We start from the raw sequence: 21,162 nt of genomic DNA, 5'->3' as shown, positions 1-21,162 counted from the left end.
GTTCAATATATTAAAGAAGTTCTAAGCTGTCCAAACATATTAAAGTTGTTCAAGGTGGCCCAATATGTTAAAGAAGGTCAAGGCTGTCCAAATATATAAAAGCAGCTCAGGGCTGGCCAATATATCAAAGTTCAAGGCAATCCAAAGAGATTAAAGAAGTTCAGAGTTGTCCAAATATATATAAGTTGTTCAAGCAAGTCCAAATTTATTAAAGAAGTTCAGGGCTGTCCAATATATGAAAGAAGTTCAAGGCTGTCCAAATATATGAAAGAAGTACAAGGCTGTAAAACATATTAAAGAAGCTCAAGGCTGTCCAAATATATCAAAGAAGTCAAAGGCTGTCCAAATATATTTAAGTTCTTCAAGGCTGTCCAATATATTAAAGAAGTTCGAGGCTGTCCAAATATATGAAAGAAGTTCAAGGCTGTCCAAATATATGAAAGAAGTTCAAGACTGTACAAATATATGAAAGAAGTTCAAGGCTGTCTAAATATATAAAGAAGTCAAAGGCTGTCCAAATTATATTGAAGTTCAAGGCTGCCCAAATATATGTAAGAAGTTCAAGGCTGTCCAAATATATGAAAGAAGTTCAAGGCTGTCCAAATATATTGAAGAAGTTCAAGGCTGTCTAAATACGTCAAAGAAGTTTAAAGGCTGTCCAATATATTACAGAAGTTCAAGGCTGTCCAGTATATTAAAAAAGTACCAGGCTGTCCAATATATTAAAGAAGTTCAAGGCTGTCCAATACATGAAAGAAGTTCAAGGCAGTCCAAATATATGAAAGAAGTTCAAGGCGGTACAAATATATGAAAGAAGTTCAAGGCTGTCCAAATATATGAAAGAAGTTCAAGGCAATCCAAATATATGAAAGAAGTTCAAGGCAATCCAAATATATGAAAGAAGTTCAAGGCTGTCCAAATTATGAAAGAAGTTCAAGTCTGTCCAAATTATGAAAGAAGTTCAAGGCTGTCCAAATTTATGAAAGAAGTTCAAGGCAGTCCAAATATATGAAAGAATTTCAAGGCTGTCCAAATATATGAAATAAGTTCAAGAATGTCCAAATTATGAAAGAGGTTTAAGGCAGTCCAAAAATATGAAAGAAGTTCAAGGCTGTCGAAATATATGAAAGAAGTTCAAGGCTGTCCAAATATATGAAAGAAGTTCAAGGCTGTCCAATATATTAAAAAAAGTACGAGGCTGTCCAATATATTAAAGAAGTTCAAGGCTGTCCAATATATGAAAGAAGTTCAAGGCTGTCCAAATATATGAAAGAAGTTCAAGGCTGTCCAAATATGCGAAAGAAGTTCAAGGCTGTCCAAATATATGAAAGAAGTTCAAGGCTGCCAAAATATAAGAAAGTTCAAGGCTGTCCAAATATGCGAAAAAAGTTCAAGGCTGTCCAAACATATGAAAGAAGTTCAAGGCTGTCCAAATATATGAAAGAAGTTCAAGGCAGTCCAAATATATGAAAGTTCAATTGTCCAAATATATGAAAGAAGTTCAAGAAGCGGTCCAAATATATGAAAGAAATATATGTTCAAGGCTGTCCAAATATATGAAAGAAGTTCAAGGCTGTCCAAATATATTGAGGAAGTTCAAGGCTGTCTAAATACGTCAAAGAAGTTTAAAGGCTGTCCAATATATTACAGAAGTTCAAGGCTGTCCAATATATTAAAAAAGTACCAGGCTGTCCAATATATTAAAGAAGTTCAAGGCTGTCCAATATATGAAAAAAGTTCAAGGCTGTCCAAATAAATGAAAGAAGTTCAAGGCTGTCCAAATATATGAAAGAAGTTCAAGGCTGTCCAAATATATGAAAGAAGTTCAAGGCAGTCAATGTCCAAATATATGAAAATCCAAATATATGAAAGAAGTTCAAGGCTGTCCAAATATATGAAAGAAGTTCAAGGCTGTCCAAATTATGAAAGAAGTTCAAGGCAGTCCAATATATGAAAGAAGTTCAAGGCAGTCCGAATATATGAAAGAATTTCAAGGCTGTCCAAATATATGAAATAAGTTCAAGAATGTCCAAATTTTGAAAGAAGTTTAAGGCAGTCCAAAAATATGAAAGAAGTTCAAGGCTGTCCAAATATATGAAAGAAGTTCAAGGCTGTCCAAATATATGAAAGAAGTTCAAGGCAGTCCAAATATATTACAAAAGTTCAAGGCTGTCCAATATATTAAAGAAGTTCAAGGCTGTCCAATATATGAAAGAAATTCAAGGCTGTCCAAATACATGAAAGAAGTTCAAGGCTGTCCAAATATATGAAAGAAGTCCAAGGCTGTCCAAATATATGAAAGAAGTCCAAGGCTGTCCAAATATATGAAAGAAGTTCAAGGCTGTCCAAATATATGAAAGAAGTTCAAGGCTGTCCAAATATGTGAAAGAAGTTCAAGGCGGTCCAAATATGTGAAAGAAGTTCAAGGCTGTCCAAATATATGAGAGAAGTTCAAGGCTGTCGAAATATACGAAAGAAGTTCAAGGCTGTCCAAATATGCGAAAAAAGTTCAAGGCTGTCCAAACATATGAAAGAAGTTCAAGGATGTCCAAATATATGAAAGAAGTTCAAGGCAGTCCAAATATATGAAAGAAGTTCAAGGCTGTCCAAATATATGAAAGAAGTTCAGGGCTGTCCAAATATATGAAAGAAGTTCAAGGCTGTCCAAATATGCAAAAGAAGTTCAAGGCTGTCCAAACATATGAAAGAAGTTCAAGGCTGTCCAAATATATGAAAGAAGTTCAAGGCAGTCCAAGTATATGAAAGAAGTTCAAGGCGGTCCAAATATATGAAAGAAGTTCAAGGCTGTCCAAATATATGAAAGAAGTTCAAGGCTGTCCAAATATATGAAATAAGTTCAAGAATGTCCAAACTGTTGAAAGAAGCTCAAGGCTGTCCAATTATATAAAAGAAGTTCAAGGCTGTCCAAATATATGACAGAAGTTCAAGGTGGTCCAAATATATGAAAGAAGGTCAAGGCTGTCCATATATATGAAAGAAGTTCAGATTGTCCAAATATATGAAAGAAGTTCAAGGCTGTCCAAATATATGAAAGAAGCCAAAGGCTGTCCAAATATATGAAAAAAGTTCAACGCTGTCCAAATATATAAAAGAAGTTCAAGACAGTCCAAATATATAAAAGAAGTTCAAGGCTGTCCAAATATATAAAAGAAGTTCAAGGCAGTCCAAATATATTAAAGTAGTTCAAGGCAGTCCAAATATATTAAAGTAGTTCAAGCTGTCCAAATATACTGAAGACGTTCAAAGCTGTCCAAATACATTAAAGAATTTCAAAGCTGTCCAAATATATTGAAGAAGTTCAAAGCAGTCCAAATATGTCAAACGTTTAAAGGCTGTCCAATATATTACAGATGTTCAAGGCTGTCCAAAAATAATAAAGAAGTTCAAGGCTGTCCAGTATGTTAAAGAAGTTCAAGGCTGTCCAAAAAAATAAGTTCAAGGCTGTCCAATATATTACAGAAGCTCAAGGTTGTCCAAAAATAATAAAGAAGTTCAAGGCTGTCAAATATATTAAAGAAGTTCAAAGCTGTCCAAATATCTTAAAGAAGTTCAAGACTGTCCAAATATCTTAAAGAAGTTAAAAGTAGTCCAAATATGTCAAAAGTTTAAAGGCTGTCCAATATATTACAGAAGTTCAAGGCTGTACAAAATAATAAAGTTCAATATACATACATACATACACATACACACACACATATACACATATATATATATATATATATATATATATATATATATATATATATATATATATATATATATGTATATATATATATATATATATATATATATATATATATATATATATATATATATATATATATATATGTGTGTGTGTGTGTGTGTGTATGTATTCATGTGCTGTACATATATGTAAGTACTGTATATGTATGTATATATGTATGTATGTATATATATATATATATATATATATATATATATATATATATATATATATATATATATATATATATATATATTATATATATATATATATATATATATATATATATATATATATGTGTGTGTGTGTGTGTGTGTGTGTGTGTGTATGTATTCATGTATGTACATATATGTATGTACTGTATATGTATGTATATATTTAAATTACCAAATGACCTCATTCAAACTGGATGGTATCTAATGGAGTTTTTTTATTCAGAAAAAGTTACAAGCTTCCTTGGACAAACAGTCCACATTATCAAGTATCGGTACAATGAGCAGACGCGTAGTCCAGCGTCTGCTCATTGTACGGATACTTGATAATGTCAAAAAAGCTTGTAACTTTTTTTTGAATAAAAGAACTCCATTAGATACCATCCAGTTTGAATGACGTCCTTTTAGTAATTCTGCTAATGCACAGAACAATTGTGTATGTGATAAAGTTAATATATATATATATATATATATATATATATATATATATATATATATATATATATATATATATATATATATATATATATATATATATATATATATATATATATATATATATATATATATATATATATATATATATATATATATATATATATATATACATATATACAGTGGTTTGAAAGCCCACACATTCTCAAAAGCTCTCTCTCTCTCCCTCTTACCATGAAGGGAGGGGCTAAAGTATCAAATAACAATATGACTGACGGGAGGCGAAACTTTCCGTTACAAATATAATTGCTTTAATAGAATGATGGTTTTGCGCTTGGATTATATCTACAGTATAACATTTGCGTTTGCTTTGCAACAATAGAAATACCCTGGCATGGTAAGAAGGGTGTCTTATAACGATGTAGGTTTAGCAATAAGATGAAAATTTACATCTTTGAAATATATATATATATATATATATATATATATATATATATATATATATATATATATATATATATATACATATACTATAAATATAAGAGAGAGAGAGAGAGAGAGAGAGAGAGAGAGAGAGAGAGAGAGAGAGAGAGAGAGAGACTATACTGATGATCCCATAACGCTAAAAATTATGATTATACAGCAATAAAGCAGATGGCAGCACCGTGCAAGCTAAGCGGAGGTAAAGTACAAAACAGCCTTTTATGGTCAACAATAAAAGACGGAAAGATCCCGACGGAATCAAGAAATGTTCAAGGAATTGTCACGTGTCTGTTTTCTTATATTCCACGTCAGGACAAGTTTTCGTTTACTGAATCAAAATACAGCTTCTTTCTAAGTTCAGCTTTCAACGCTATTTTAACTCTACAAAATTTCAGGGAACAGGAACTCTTTACTGTGTGTGTAGAAAAGTTCGTGTACTTTTGTAAACTAGAACTCTAACCGATTAATGTCTTGCACACCATACACGTGACCTACGTAACCTAAGTCACAGGGGAACTAAAAAACTATACACACAGGAAAATAAAAATATATACTGTAGAATCAGATGAATATAGCAAAAAAATTAGACATACTCCAAAACAACCATATTAATAACTACTTAAACTCATTAACTTCCTGAAAATGTAATTGAAACAATACGTTTGAAAAGACATACAGTAATGTCTGTTCAGATCTGAATGAACCATTGTACTGGAGGGCAGGTTGAGTCCATAACTACGGTTTCATTTATAATTCCCAATGAAAACGTAACGATTTTACAATACCCGCAGCGTTTAGATGTTGTAATATTGCAACATTATAGCTGGTTTTATTTTATATTTTAATTTTTCTTTCTGATCTGGATATGTGACTGAGACTTGCCACCCACACATCAGAACGGACTTTGAAACGCATTACATTATTGCTAAATATGCAGAAAAGTCTCGACAACAGAAATTCTAAACGCTGAAAGCAAAAAATTATATGGAGGCAGAACTTGAAATAATGAACCACTGAATTTCAGAAATAGGAGGTGAAAATGCCAACCTCTGACTTGGCGTAGAAACCCTCATGTTAACGTCTCCGAACCCCCACCCCTACCCCCAAAAATAATTTATATATATATATATATATATATATATATATATATATATATATATATATATATATATATATATATATAAATATAAATGGGGACGTGGCAACTTCTAGCGTACTTATAAACCCCTAAGTTAATGCCAACGACCCTAAAACAAATAAAATCCCCCAAAAAAAAAAATTAAAAATGGAGACTCAGCAACCTCTGGCGTGGCTTAGAAACCCTCAAGTTAATGTCACCGACATCCCCCCCAAACAAAAAAACAAATAAAAAAATAAATAAAAATAGGGAGGTGGCAACCTCTGGCGTGGCGTAGAAACCCTTAAGTTAACGCCACCGAAACCCCCCACAAAAATGAAATCCCACGAGATGAAAAATAATAAAATAAAAAATGGGAAGGTGTCAACCTCTGGTGTGACGTAGAAACCAGTAAGTTAATGCCATCAACCGCCCCAAAAAAATTAAATTCACCCTAAAAACAGGGTGCCATTGACCCCTAAGAATAAATCCCCCCCCAAAAAACGGGGTGTTACTAACTCCTAAAAAAAAAAATCACCCAAAATATGGGAAGCGCCACTGAACCCTAAAAAAAATAAAATCCCCCCAAAAACGGGGAGATGCCACTAACCCATAAAAACAAAATCCTTCCCCCCAAAACACGAGTGCCACTGCCCCCTATAAAAATAAAATCCCCCCAAAAAAGGGAAGGTGCCACTGACCCCTAAAAATACCCCCCAAAAAACAGGGAAGGTGCCGCTGACCCCTAAAAAAACAAAATCCCTCCAAAGATGGGGAGGTGCCACTGACACCTAAAAAAACAAAATCGCCCCAAAAATGGGGAGGCGCCAATGACCCCTAAAAAATAAAATCCCCCCCAACAACAGGAAGGTGCCACTGACCCCTAAAAAAATACAGAATCCGCCCAAAAACGGGGAGGTGCCATTGATCCCTAAAAAAATAAAATCCCTACAAAAATGGGGCGGTGCCACTGACCCCTAAACAATAAAAATCCCCCCCCCCCAATTGGGGAGGTGCCACTGTCCCCTAAAAAAATAAAATCCCCCCAAAAAACGGAGTGCCACTGACCCCTAAAAAAATAAAATTCCCCCTCCCAAAAAGGGGAGGTTCCACTGACCTCTGAAGAATAAAATCCCCCCATAAAACAGGGAGGTGCCACTGATCACTAAAAAGATAAAATCCCCCCAAAACGGGGTGCCAATGAACCCCAAAAATAAAATCTCCCCAAAAACGGGAAGGTGTCACTGACCCCCAAAAAATAAAATCCCTCCCCAAAAAATGGGTGCCACTGACCACTAAAAAACTTAAATCCCCCAACAAACGGGAAGTGCCACCGACCCCCTAAAGTATAAAAATCCCCCCAAAAATCGGGGAGGTGCCACTGACCCCTAAGAAAATAAAGCCCCCCAAAAATGAGGTCCCACTGACCCCTAGAAAAATAAATTCCGCACCCCAAAAAATGGAGAGGTGCCACTGACCTCTAAAAAAATAACCCCCCCAAAAAATGGGACGGTGCCACTGACCCCTAGAAAAATAAAATCCCCCAAAAAACGGGGATGTGCCACTGACCCCTAAAAAATTAAATGCCCCCAAAAAAGGGGAGGTGCCACTGACCCCTAAAAACATCCCACCAAAAAATGGGGTGGTGTCGCTTACCCCTAAAAAAATTAAAAAACCCTCAAAAAAAGGGGAGGTGCCATTGACCTTTAAAAATTAAATTCCCCCCCCCCCCAATAAAAATGGGGAGGTGTCAACCTCTGGTGTGACAGAAACCCGTAAATTAATGGCCCAAAAAATAAAATTCCCACCCCCAAAATGAAATAAATAAAATGGGAAGGCAGTAACCTCTGGTGTGGTGTAGAAACTCAAATGTTAATGGCACCGACCCCACCATTATAAAGTGCCTCAAAATAAACAAAATAAAATAAAAATAAAAAATAAAAAAATAGGGAAGTTGCCACCTCTGGGGTGGCGTAGAAACCCGTACGGTAATGTCAACGACACCCTGAAAAAATGCAATCCCCCCCCCCAAAAAAAATAATAAAAAATGAATAAAAATAAAAAATAAGCAAAGAATAAAAGTTAAAAGAAATTGGCAAATAAAATCATGGCGAACTGGTGGGGAACACGATGTGGCGAAGGATACTGATTGTGATGAAGAGCTTCAGGATAAATATGGAGAAAAGCCCTCATGAAATCCCTGGCAATCCATGACTTGGTGTAGAAACGCTCAAGTTAATGCCTCCGACCACCGACCCCCCCAAAAAAAGATAAAATCCACCCAATTCAAAATACTATATGAAAATATAAAAGAAAAAAAAATTAAAAAATGGGTAGGTGGCAACTCTCGCGTGGCGTAGATACCCCTAAGTTAATGTCACCGATGCCCCGCAAAAATTGTGCTGCAGTTTGTACTGCTTACACAGCTTTCTGGCTAGCTGATAATTGAACGCCTGGCCTGGGCTTTATTTCGATAACGGGCTAAAAAAAGTTGGTAATGGATTCACTCTGAAGTCAGTTCCAGCGAAGTTAACCCATATCGTGCCACTGACACCCCGTAAAGATATTTGTGCCTATTATTAGCATTAATAACATCGTTATCAATTTCGCATTTTATTATTATTCTATTCGTTAGGGGAAGAAGATAATAAGTAGTACATGTAAAAAACACGATAAGAGAAGTAAAAAATAAATGAAAAAAGGAAAAGAAACGTAAAAACGAAAGGAGCAAGAAGGGAAACCAAACTAAGAGGATGTAAAAGAAAGGGAAGGAGGCAGACCGAAGGAATGCGGGAGGTGAAGAAAAGGAGGGCCAGAAGAGACCAGTTCGAAGCTCATGAATGCAGTTCCTGTCACAACTGATGTTTACCAAAGGAGGTAAATCAAAACACAATTCTTCGCCACAGGAACTCGGCACCTTGTGCACCATTCCAACACTGACAACAATGAAAAGACCTCAAGGACTTTACCAAAAGTTTCCACTGGAATGTCTGAGAGAGAGAGAGAGAGAGAGAGAGAGAGAGAGAGAGAGAGAGAGAGAGAGAGAGAGAGAGAGAGAGAGAGGTATTCATTCTGACCGAGGGCACAGTAAAGTAATCAATTGGGCCTGAGAGTTGTGAGACGGACACTGAACAATGGCTAGAAAAAAAGAGTGCCGGGGGAAGAGAAAATTTCAAAAATGTGTGAACTTAACATTCAAGCTAATGAGATCCATAAAGCTTCCGTGCCAGCGCACAGGTATGATAAGGAAAATCCAAAATATAATGTGAAAGCAAAAGCTGTTGAGGTTGGCTAGGAAAAAATATATATCTGGAAATAGTAGTGAAAGTAACAGAAAATATTATGTCAAAACAACAAACATGGTTATAAAATTCAATGTAACGACATAGTGTAACTTTTAATAATGATTTCTAAATTGGCCTCCTCAAAACCTAACAACTTTACTTTAGCTACCCCTTAGAGTTCGCATGCAAACACCTTGTGCCTACTAATGCAGGAATAGCCCAACTTATAAATACTACAGACAACCAAATTCCTAAACTATTTCCCTACAAGCACTTTTCAAACAAATACTTCTTTATCTTCCACTAAAATGTTTCCAGACAGGTATTTCCACCTCCTGACGAATTCAGCAGCACCAGGGAACGAAAAAGATTTCGCCATCTTTCATCAACACCCTCAAAGGGTTCATTCAACTCTCACCCATTCAATGGCGCTCTGAAGCCAAAGAAAAGCCTGAGTAAGACCTTTTGCACCTCATTATACTCAGGCATTCTGACCGTACTCCTAGCACGTGAGCGCATGTACGCTCGTAAATAACCATTCCGCTAATGGCGTCTGATGCTTGAGTAGTCAAGTGTCATTATGTTTAAAAAATAAAGGCGTTAAAAATCTTAATTTCGCACTGGCCATAGTGAAACGATACGCTGGATGAAGTACTGCCAAGCCATAGGCATCGAGTGCCGTTGGAATTTCGGACAAAAGACGCGACTGAAACATTAAAAAGTATCGGTAGTTTGGGTGACGATTTTGCAATTATAAATTTCAATCAATATCGTATCGTAAGTGTACTCCAGATAGTAGGTAAAGAACAAATCCATCGTACATTAAAGCATGATACACAATACTCGATTTGAAACGAACAATGAATTAAAAATCGTACTTTGCAGTAACGAATAGAAATAAGCCAAAAACAAACAACAAAATGCAACACCCCCTCAAAGTGAGTGTGGGATACTTGGGACAATCCAAAATTTACCGAAGGTAGTCTTGCCACAATGAATTTTAATCCACATAAAAACCATAAAAATAAAGTGATTCTTTTTCTTTTCTTACCGCATCAAAATAGTGACAACCAGTGATTACACAGGAGACGTGAGGTCACAAGTGGAGACTGGGCAACTGTAAGTCTGGCGGGAAAGGAGAGACCCGAAATCAAGACAGAATGTGTAAGAGGCAGCCATAACGAATGTTAACTCCATTCTTCTATACTGACATGACTGTTGGTCTTAAAAATAAGCGAATATGCAGATAATGCATATAGCTGGTATCTGCTCCAACCAGTACAAACTGAAATGACTGTTTGTCTCAACACAACTGGAACAAACCGTTAACTGATTTTGCCGGACGGCACACAGCCCAGATTCCACTCAATTATTCGCAGTGCAAATTGTTTAATATTGTCCCTTGGTTTGAAAGTCAACAGCCTCGCATAATCCCCCACCTAGGAAAGTTCCTTAAGATATCGTCCCCTTTCATTATTTATGGTCATTTGAATTTTTGCAGATATATTGTAAAATTGAATTTTAATAAGACACATCAAAGGCAGACTGAAGCGCATGTTCGTCTAAAATTCCGACACCTACAGTAGTTGCATAATATCTAGTGTCCATGTGGCTTCTGCTGAGGCGTTACGATCACACACAGCTCAGTACCAGGAGTCTCATTTCCCCTCACTATGACATTGTGAAAGAGCATTTCTGACAGTGTTATGGGTGTTTGTGCTTTCGTTGAAGAAACCCCTAATGCCACTTCTAACGTCGTCCTTTTTAATTTAGTTTTGCCACTTATTCTTAATTGCAGTGAATCCAATTTGCCCGTCGCTTTGTTTAACATTTAGTATTTTCAACAATATTTCCCCTCTGCTTCTCTATTCTGAGGATGGCCGCTGGGCAGATTAAAGCCATATAACCAACTATCACGAGATTAACTGAAGAGAACACCTACGAATAAAGGACTAAACATTAATATGTCACCCATAAATTGGAGTTCAACTTTGATGACATTCGGACGATTTCTTCATTAAGTTAAATAACAAAGATTCAAATTCAAAACAGAATGGGAACACTATGACAATTCCTTTCCTGGATGTACTATTCGGGAAACAAAAGAATGCAAGTTCTACCCGTAAAGAAAACCCACCTTCTCCATTTCCTACAGTCCTTTTTTCTGTTACAAATATATTTCAGTAAGTGATGGATTTCCATGATTATAACGATGCGGAATTTAAAATAATATAAGAACAATTTTCACCATTAAAACCCCCCAGCCATGACTGAAAAAAGGGCTTTATAGAGCTAATAAAATTTCCTTCCTCACCACCAACGAGAGGCCAATAAAACCAAAATCCCATACCTGGGTGGCATCATCAAGATGGTCAGCGAGTAGTAAACCTTGAGAGCGAAATTCCCTTAGCTTGTAGTGACCCAAATATCAACGGTAAAAGATAGGCATGAACGTGATACCTTGTAAGGGCTGCAATTAATTTATGTGGGTTTCAATGGGAAAAAGCCTGGCCAAGAAAAAAACCGAGCATCAACGATTAGTAACATATGCACAAACAAAATTCTGCCTTTTCAGTCATTTAAGCCTTACCTGCCACAGTATAAACTGGCACTCGCCTATTCATTTTCTTTCTCTTGAAAGCGTAAGTCGTTTCAAACGGCAAGAGAGCCGACGCTGTTTCAACTAAATGCCTTGTATCATGAATAAAATTAATAAATCTCTAGAAAGAACTGAATTGAATTGTGCCTCGTTAGAGGCTGGTTTATTGGACACCACCAGACAAGATAGACATCTTTTGTAATAACTTGTAAAAAGATAAGTACACACATACATAATATATATATATATATATATATATATATATATATATATATATATATATATACATAAAAACACCTGGATAACAACTATGAAATAAGAGGCTGGAGATAAGTGGAAGAAAAAGCACATTAAAGACACGTGTGACGGAATTTCACAGAGGCTCTCTGGGTCGAGAAAGAAATATATATGTGTTTGAGTACATGCATATCATGCATACTACAATAACTCATCTATAATGATGTATTCCAAAACTTGCTCCTAATAATGGGTTTCGTTAAAAACTGCAATTCACAAGTCCATTTAACAGTCACTGACAACCAGCATGTTCAGGGAGACAAAGATCCCTTGACCACAAAAATCCGGTCATATTCTGGCTCACATACGCATTCAAGGCACAAGAGTCAAGGGTCCAAAATAAACTGAACTGTCGAGCAAACTGAACAAGTCCTGATTTGAATAACTAATACGATCGTACTTTCCGATACCGTAAACCAGATTCTGTGCGTGTTAAAAATGTCAACTCAATGGACGGGAGATTCTCTTAATAAGTTCTGTAGGCAGCGTTCAATAACGACTTTCACTAGTAACAAACCTTTTTATTTTTGCATTTGGTAAAAGTCTCAAGGAAGGTGGTCTGGAAAAACGTCGTAGATTGTTACAATTGCTGCTGTGCCTAAAACGTGGCCTTTGGTAATTACTCTGACTCAAGTTATTCCTAATTCATTCATCGTTTTCTTCTCGCGGGAATGTTGACAACTCTAGTAAAACAACCAACTTTTAAATTGCTGTGCGTTTTCGGTTTTAATAAGTCATGATGTTATTGCTGTTTGATGTTTGTCTTTGATTTTAAGAAAAATACAATATTAACGTAATAATTTTGTTGGAAAGTATATAAATCGAAGGGCATTCCAACCTGGTGGTGCAATAGCACTACAACTACGAACAACAAACTGGTCTCTGGGGTATGAAGTGGTGTCCGATCACTTTCAAAAACACTCAAGCGATCTAAGTAAGAACACTGGGATGTAAAATCATAAGAGAAATACAGCATAGGTTTATTCGATTCGATTATTGTCTCCCCTCTACAAATAAATCTTGGAGTTCTCCCACCATTTCTCTTTTTCTGATCATTGTATCATTCATTTTTCAGAAGGTGGGTTCCTCTGGAGTCACGAAACTGACTTTGGTGTTTTCTTTCGTACCGGGATTTAGAAGAAAAATATGGAAAGTTCGCAAACACGTCTTCAAGAGTTATGTGACGGCTACCACCGCCATCTCTAAACAGTGAGACACACAAGAGCACAGATGCTATTTCTACCTCAAGAAACTCTCATCGAAAGAGAGGTCTCGAGCTATTGCTTCCCCTTTCGTTTCTATTCTTTCCGGCCTCAGATAAATAAAACTATTGCGTCCCTACAACTGGCTTCTTCCATGAGTGAACTACAACAATCCGCACTATTTCTTTTATTTTATACACTTAATGTGAAGGCTAATTTTCAGGGTAGTAAACACCTACCACACGGCATCCGAACACCATAATTCTGACAGACCTGTATGAACGTCTAACTTATTTCCAAGAGATTGCATTTACTGTTAAGGATACCAGTTTACTTTGTGTCTACACCGCAGCGGACGCAAGAGCAATAACTAAATAAACAAAAGCAGCAAAAGAGCAAAAATCAAAGTGGTAACACTCACGGCTATGATGGGCGAAGCAGAAGGCGTCGAAGACGAGGCGGAAGCGGTGTTTGTATTGTTGTTGTTGTTGTTGTAGGTTGCGTTGGTGGCAGTAGAGGTCACCGACGAAGCCGAGAATCCCGACGTAGATGATTGTGGGGTTGTAGGTGTTGTTGCCGTCGGGGAGGAGGAAGGGGATGGGGAAGGGGTGAGGTCAAGCATGGGTGGTGGAGGTGGTGTGGGCGGCAGCGTCGTGGGTGGTGGGCCACCATTAGCGGTGGGCGTGGAGGAGATAGTAAGCGGCGCAGGTGGTGGCGGAGGAGCCGTGTCCGTCATAATCACGCCCACGATGAAACCACGGCAATGCCGAAGAGAAGCCCGGGGGTGGTGATGATGGCAACGGAGGAAGTGCAGTGTTGGAGAAGGAGAAGGAAGAGGAGGAGGAGGAGGAGGAGGAGAAGGAAGAGGAGGAGGAGGAGGGGTGGGGGCAGGAGGAGGAGATTGGAGGAGAGAAGAAACACAACACTTTAGTCAATTGGACTTGTCAGAGAAATATCGTCAGCTTACACAAATGAATAAAAATTATGAATTATTCTTATTAATAATATATTTATAAAAATGTAAAATCTACGAGAACACTTCTCTCCGGTCCTTTCTCTCGTCTTCCAGGTCACTTCCTGTCACTTCATTTCCTGTTCTTAAAAGATTAAGTCTAAATCCTGAAAGGAAAAAAAACACGACTCTTATTCACGGAAAGTGAACTGCATAAGAGGCAACAAAACCTTCTATGAATAGGCCTGCAGGATAAACTAACGAGGTGCCGAGAGAGAGAGAGAGAGAGAGAGAGAGAGAGAGAGAGAGAGAGAGAGAGAGAGAGAGAGATGCCCTCTTCTACCTCCTTTCAAGATTCGTTGAAGTGGGGAGAAAGGCTGGAGGGACTCACATGTGGTACTTGACACTGTCTTCTACAGTTTTTAAAGATTCACGGACGTCTAAGTAATTGGCTTTGTTTGGACATCTCCCTCATTAATGCGAACCTAATCAAACCTTTATCCTTTTGTATATGCTTCTTACGCACGTGTGAACACACAATACAAACAAGCGAGGGCACAAAGGTATCTACAACACTTATACTTCTTATTCTAGTCTAGATGCAATGTCGTTTATTAACCCCAAATTACATAAACAGTTTTTATAAATGCAATTATACTATTAGATATATATATATATATATATATATATATATATATATATATATATATATATATATATATATATATATATATATATATATATATATATATATATATATATATATATATATATATATATATATATAAATGGATGTGTGTGCGTGTTCCACATACAGTCTGAAAACATTGAGTAATTTCAACCAAACTTGGTATACATATGACTTACCATCGGGGAAAGAGCACTGTGGGGTAAGACATCACTGACACCAAAGTGGGGGGGGTATGTGGGAAGGGGTATATGTAAAAATTACAGAAAACGACAGATTTTAGTGTCTAATCCATAGTTTTCGAGGTCGCTGAGATGAATAGTGACACTCCCGATGCCCTTTAAGTCCAAGATCAGTCCCAATAGGGAAGGGGGGTGGGAAAGGGGTAACATGTAAAAATAACCAAAACGACAGATATTAGTATCTGATCCATAGTTTTCGAGGTCGCTGAGACTAATAGTGACACTCCCAATGCCCTTTAAGTCCAAGTTCAGCCCCAATAGAGAGGGGGGTAAGAAGGGGTGGGAAGGGGCGACATGTAAAAATAATTGAAAAGACAGATATTAGTGTCTGGGTTTAGAAAGAGAAGGGTGTATGGATCAAGTTGTTGTACTGAAACAGTTATCTGATAACTTTGAAGGTAAAAGGAAACAGCTGTATGTGCCTAAAAGTGACAGAGGGAGCGTGCTGAGAGTGTTCAGGTGTATAGAAGGTAAAATGCTGAGATCGATTGAATTTTTATGGAATGAAACATGTCTTACAATATATAGTTGGAGAGTGAATGGCTCTGAGTGAAAAATGGGCTGAGACAAGGGTGGCTGTTAATATCTCTATGGGTGGAGTAATGCTAAGTTAGGAAAAGGTCAGTAGTTGTATTTATAATGTGAGATTAGACAATTGCTCGATTACGGAGTGAGAAATGGCAGATGATACAGCGCTCTTTGAAGGAGGTGAAGAGCGATTTCAGGGATTAGTGTTTTAAAAGTGTTTGCAAAAGAAGAAAGCCGAGTATAAACGTGATAGACCCAATAGGATGAGCACTGAATGTTAGTATTAGCAGTGAAAGAATGGAACCTGTAGATTCATATAAATATTTGGGAGTCATGATTTTAACTGATGGTAACATGGGAAAAAAAGTTTCAGAGTAGATAAAGCAAGCGAAGTAGCAGGATGTGTGCAAGAGATTGGAAGGGTGCTAGTGTCTATGGATAACAAAGGCAGGATTTACAAAGGGATTATTCAACCGACTCTCGTCATGTTTCTGTGGTTTAAGAGCTGAAAGAGAATGGTGGAGATACGGAGGGGAAGTGGTGAAAGGGTAGGTGGTGGTAAAAGGGTTAGTGGTTGTGACATCATGGGTAAGTATTTTGAGATGGTTCAGTCATGCGGAGAGAATGGAGAATAATAGGCTGGTCGAAAGCGTATACAATTCGGAGGTGTTGAGAGGTGGTGGTAAAGAGGGCACGAAGACAAGTACTTGAAAGGCGTTTAAACATCCAGGAAGTGAGTGTGCGCACAAGATGGAGGTGAACATGCTGTTGATGAGCTAATGTTGTGGATGTTTTCTACAAAACATCCATGTAGAAGCGGTGTGTCCTCTTTACGTTCCTGGGAGTCAACCACTGCCAGGGAAATGGCTTCAGTTGTAATACATACACACACACACACACATATATATATATATATATATATATATATATATATATATATATATATATATATATATATATATATATATATATATATATATATAGTTAGTGTGTGTGAAGAAAGTTTCATGTCCAGGTAATATGCTCACTCCTGAAATGAACATAACCTTTGTCCTTTCGCCAAACAGACAGAGCAGACTTCACTTTATTGACAGGAATCACAAGCGCACGTTCCTCCCAGTAAGTTACATCGTAGCAACGATTCTCCGTCCATACAGCAAGAGAGAGAGAGAGAGAAAATCCTTGACATGATCCTTAGACCATAGTGAATATATAGATATATATATATATATATATATATATATATATATATATATATATATATATATATATATATATATATATATATATATATATATATATAGAGAGAGAGAGAGAGAGAGAGAGAGAGAGAGAGAGAGAGAGAGAGAGAGAGAGAGAGAGAGAGAGAGAGAGAGAGAGAGAGAGAGAGAGGTACTTTTAAAACCAGACATGATCCCATGAGTACACCGAACACACAAGCACGAGAGAGAGAGAGAGAGAGAGAGAGAGAGAGAGAGAGAGAGAGAGAGAGAGAGAGAAGACTCTTGTTGTCTTGCATCGTGCATGTAAATGCCATACGTCATACACTGTCATGGTTACAAACTACCAATAAAAATGCACTGCAGTTCCCTGAAACTCTAACCTACCTGTTGGTTTGATCCGCAATTTACGAAATATCAACGTTCGACTGAACTCCTTCACTATTACAAATAACATAGCAACCTCGATCGAAATATTGAAGCAACTGACACCCTGATGCACAACACACTAAGGATGAGACGCCCTAGAGATTATCGTCAAAGGATGCTGGTACCTGAGAGGGAGAGTGCGAATCTTGCCCTCTGATCCGAACGGTTCAACTACTCGCCACCACCATGAGGCTGACAGTAGGCTTCAAACCGACTAGTTTTAATAATTGGAAATCACTTAACAGAAGTAACAAATGAAATAACTGCAGGACAGTCAGAAATATACACCAGGAGCCAAAGTGAGAAATTATTACAAAGAAGTACTATTTAAATGCATAATACGTTTCGCCTGGGCTTGACAATTAGACTTTCAGTTGCGCCAGATATCTATAAGACTTGCTTTCAATTGTTCTAAAATTAAAAATCAACTGTAATAACTAAAATAAAAAAACAATGCTTGAATTTAACATCGACTTTTGATTAATACACTAAATAAATTGTGTACCTCTGACAAAGGCAGGTGATCTACCAAGGATCTTGAAGAACTGTGCATAAGATTAAAAAAAGGTAATATAATAAGAAACTTTACAGAATAGAGTGGTATGATAGGGAAGCGTCAAAATAATGCTCAATAAGGAATAGCTGAACATCACGTTAAATTTAGGAGGAACCAAAAGCACATCAATTTATATAGCCGTTTTTTCCTTGATATATATTGCTTCATGTAATACAAATATATATATATATATATATATATATATATATATATATATATATATATATATATATATATATATATATACACATACACATACATAAATACATACATATATACATATATATATATATATATATATATATATATATATATATATATATATATATATATAAACCTTCAATCTGGAAAGCAAAGTATTTCCAGATATTAAATCTAATTGCTGATAAGAATCAACTCAACACAAAAATTACAATATACAACTTTGTACAAACCTGTAAGATTCAACACAGTTTTGAAGACTTCATCTTCTTACAGAGTTGTATGTAATTATGTTAATGATATTACGAATTATAAAGCCCACATTTTTATATGAATACGATTTGTAAAGACAAAAAGTTTGAACCTTCATCTGTAATTGGCATGCAACGAAAGTGGGTATGGTCCTAGACGACGAAAACTTCTGCCAAATTGTCAACACGTTATAGTATACACAATGAAGGCTTCTTGCACGATACTGAAGAGCGAACATATTGCGTCAAAAAAGTGGTCGTCTACAGTCAGCATACTTAGCCCCTACACAGATGAAAACATTTCCATACTTTCACCATATTTTACGATATAGTTCAGAGCGTCTTTCGAGGTTACGGGGCAACACAGGAAGTTAAATTTATAATAGTACTACTCTAACGGGATAAGGTTCGAATTCCAACCCGTACTTCAAAGTCCTTTAGCACACCTTACGGTCCTCATTTATTCCAACATAACACAGCACTACATCCTGCAAGTAATAAAACAGAAAACAGCAATAGAAAATGGAGAATTATTAATGAAAACAGCGCATCGCAAAAGAATCCTTCAGTGTCTGGGTAAATATAACAGCGAAATCTCGTGTCGAACCAAAGCAAACCCGAGGTCAAGCTTTTGGGGTTGCACAAGACGGACTCCCCCTCCCCCTCAGAGAGAGAGAGAGAGAGAGAGAGAGAGAGAGAGAGAGAGAGAGAGAGAGAGAGAGAGAGAGAGAGAGAGACCCAGTGCTCACAGATAGGATATGAAAGAGAGATAGAAGATAATGATTATGAAGTGGAGGAGGAGGAGGAGGAGGAGGATGCAAGGTCCATTATTATTCAGCCAGAGAGCGAGGGACCAGAAGGGTTTAACAGAGCCAATGAATGTACTTCTGCGCAGAGCAACAATAACCGAGGAACTATAATGATGGCTGTGGAACAACAAGCAGCATCTGATATGCAAATAAAAAGGGGGAAGATGACACCATCCTGAATATCTCTGAAGTTAAAAGAAACAAAGAGCATACTGAATACAAGGGTGTCTGCATTTCTAATGGTGCGGATCTCCGGAGGGGACAATGATTCTTCAATGGTCTCTTGGATGTTTCACAGAATATAATTCAAACACAAAATTAAGCAATATACGACTACAAGCTAAAGCCAAAGGGTTCCTAGTCACAATAAAGCAACACGTAGCTAACCATAAAAATGGCATATTCGTTAATTTTTTTTTTTTTTACTGGTTTTTAGCCATAGAAAGGACCATGTTCCCGGGAGGATAATTTAATTTTCTTTGTTGATTCCTAAAAGTGGTACAAATTTCAAAATTTATTTTTTTTGACTGGTTTTTAGCCATAGAAAGGACCATGTTCCCGGAGGATAATTTAATTTTCTTTGTTGATTCCTAAAAGTGGTACAAATTTCAAAATTTATTTTTTTTTTTTTACTGGTTTTTAGCCATAAAAAGGACCATGTTCCCGGGAGGATAATTTAATTTTTGTTGTTGATTCCTAAAAGTGGTACAAATTTCAAAATTTATTTTTTTTTTGACTGGTTTTTAGCCATAGAAAGGACCATGTTCCCGGGAGGATAATTTAATTTTCTTTGTTGATTCCTAAAAGTGGTACAAATTTCAAAATAATGCAACAATGTGCACTTTGACCAATATACCACAAGAACATAAATGTGGGATCACTAATCCACCATACCAGAAGGTCACAAGATTTTTTCTTCTACTTTTATTTCGTTTCTCTAAACTGTCAGCAACTATTATGACTCCTCAATCACCCTAAACGTAAGCCATGCGATTTCTCGCATACCACACATACCAGCTATAAATACATACTGTGCCATGATTTCAGATGGTCGTGAGTCTCTCTCTCTCTCTCTCTCTCTCTCTCTCTCTCTCTCTCTCTCTCTCTCTCTCTCTCTCTCTCTCTCTCTCTCTCATATAACTCTCAATTAATCAATCAATCTCTCTCTCTCTCTCTCTATATATATATATATATATATATATATATATATATATATATATATATATATATATATATATATAAATGACACACACATGAAAACATTATTATTTATGAAGATCGATTAACATGCACAATATTTCGAGTACTATACCGTGTTCAATTACGTCTATATATATAAATGCAAACATGCGCACACATAATGTTGACAAAAAATTAATATATTAATGCTGGCATTCTCTCTCTCTCTCTCTCTCTCTCTCTCTCTCTCTCTCTCTCTCTCTCTCTCTCTCTCTCTTTTCTGACATACCAGGGTAATTACACTTACTGTTCAGGCACAAGGACTCAGAACACAGCGCTCGGAGACAATTAAGTGAGAAGTCATGACGTTATAAGCATTCGTGAAAACCATAAATGTGCTCATTTCGAGAAAAAATCGTGAAAACCAATACCTTTCAATCTTCATGGTGTTCAATGATGTATAAGAATGTGGGCAATTTAAAAAAATAAAGAAATCCAACTTTATGCGTTAAAAATAAATCTGGATATGAATAATCGGTTGAGAAGATCGCACTATTAGGCGTAAAACTGAATAAATAATATAGTTAATTAGACAGAACCATACAACCTATCTTTTATTGGACACAAATGACAAATTGTAGTAAAAAAAAAAGGGGGGGGATAAAAGGTACTTCATTTAACGTCAAGCTTTCAGAGTAAATAATTTTTACATTTGATAAAGGACACTGAGCAA

General features: G+C 36.5%; 1 protein-coding gene across 10 annotated transcripts in view; it reads right to left on the bottom strand.

The window, feature by feature from the left end:
• The window catches only part of pnut (septin 7-like protein pnut), a 483,231-nt gene that overhangs the window by 320,125 nt on the left and 141,944 nt on the right, over positions 1-21,162 (bottom strand). For 7 of the 10 annotated variants that reach the window (XM_067107213.1, XM_067107212.1, XM_067107209.1 and 4 more), the window contains exon 2: positions 13,796-14,493. The exons of the other annotated variants lie outside the window; for them this stretch is intronic. In XM_067107213.1, coding sequence (XP_066963314.1) covers positions 13,796-14,110 — 315 coding nt within the window. In that variant the 5' untranslated portion in view covers positions 14,111-14,493. The remainder of the gene's footprint in view (positions 1-13,795; positions 14,494-21,162) is intronic. 10 annotated transcript variants of the gene reach the window in all.

The sequence above is a fragment of the Macrobrachium rosenbergii genome, chromosome 8 (genome assembly GCF_040412425.1).
Source record: "Macrobrachium rosenbergii isolate ZJJX-2024 chromosome 8, ASM4041242v1, whole genome shotgun sequence".
In the NCBI taxonomy this organism is placed as follows: Eukaryota; Metazoa; Arthropoda; class Malacostraca; order Decapoda; family Palaemonidae; genus Macrobrachium; species Macrobrachium rosenbergii.
This window is presented reverse-complemented; position numbering and strand designations above follow the sequence as displayed.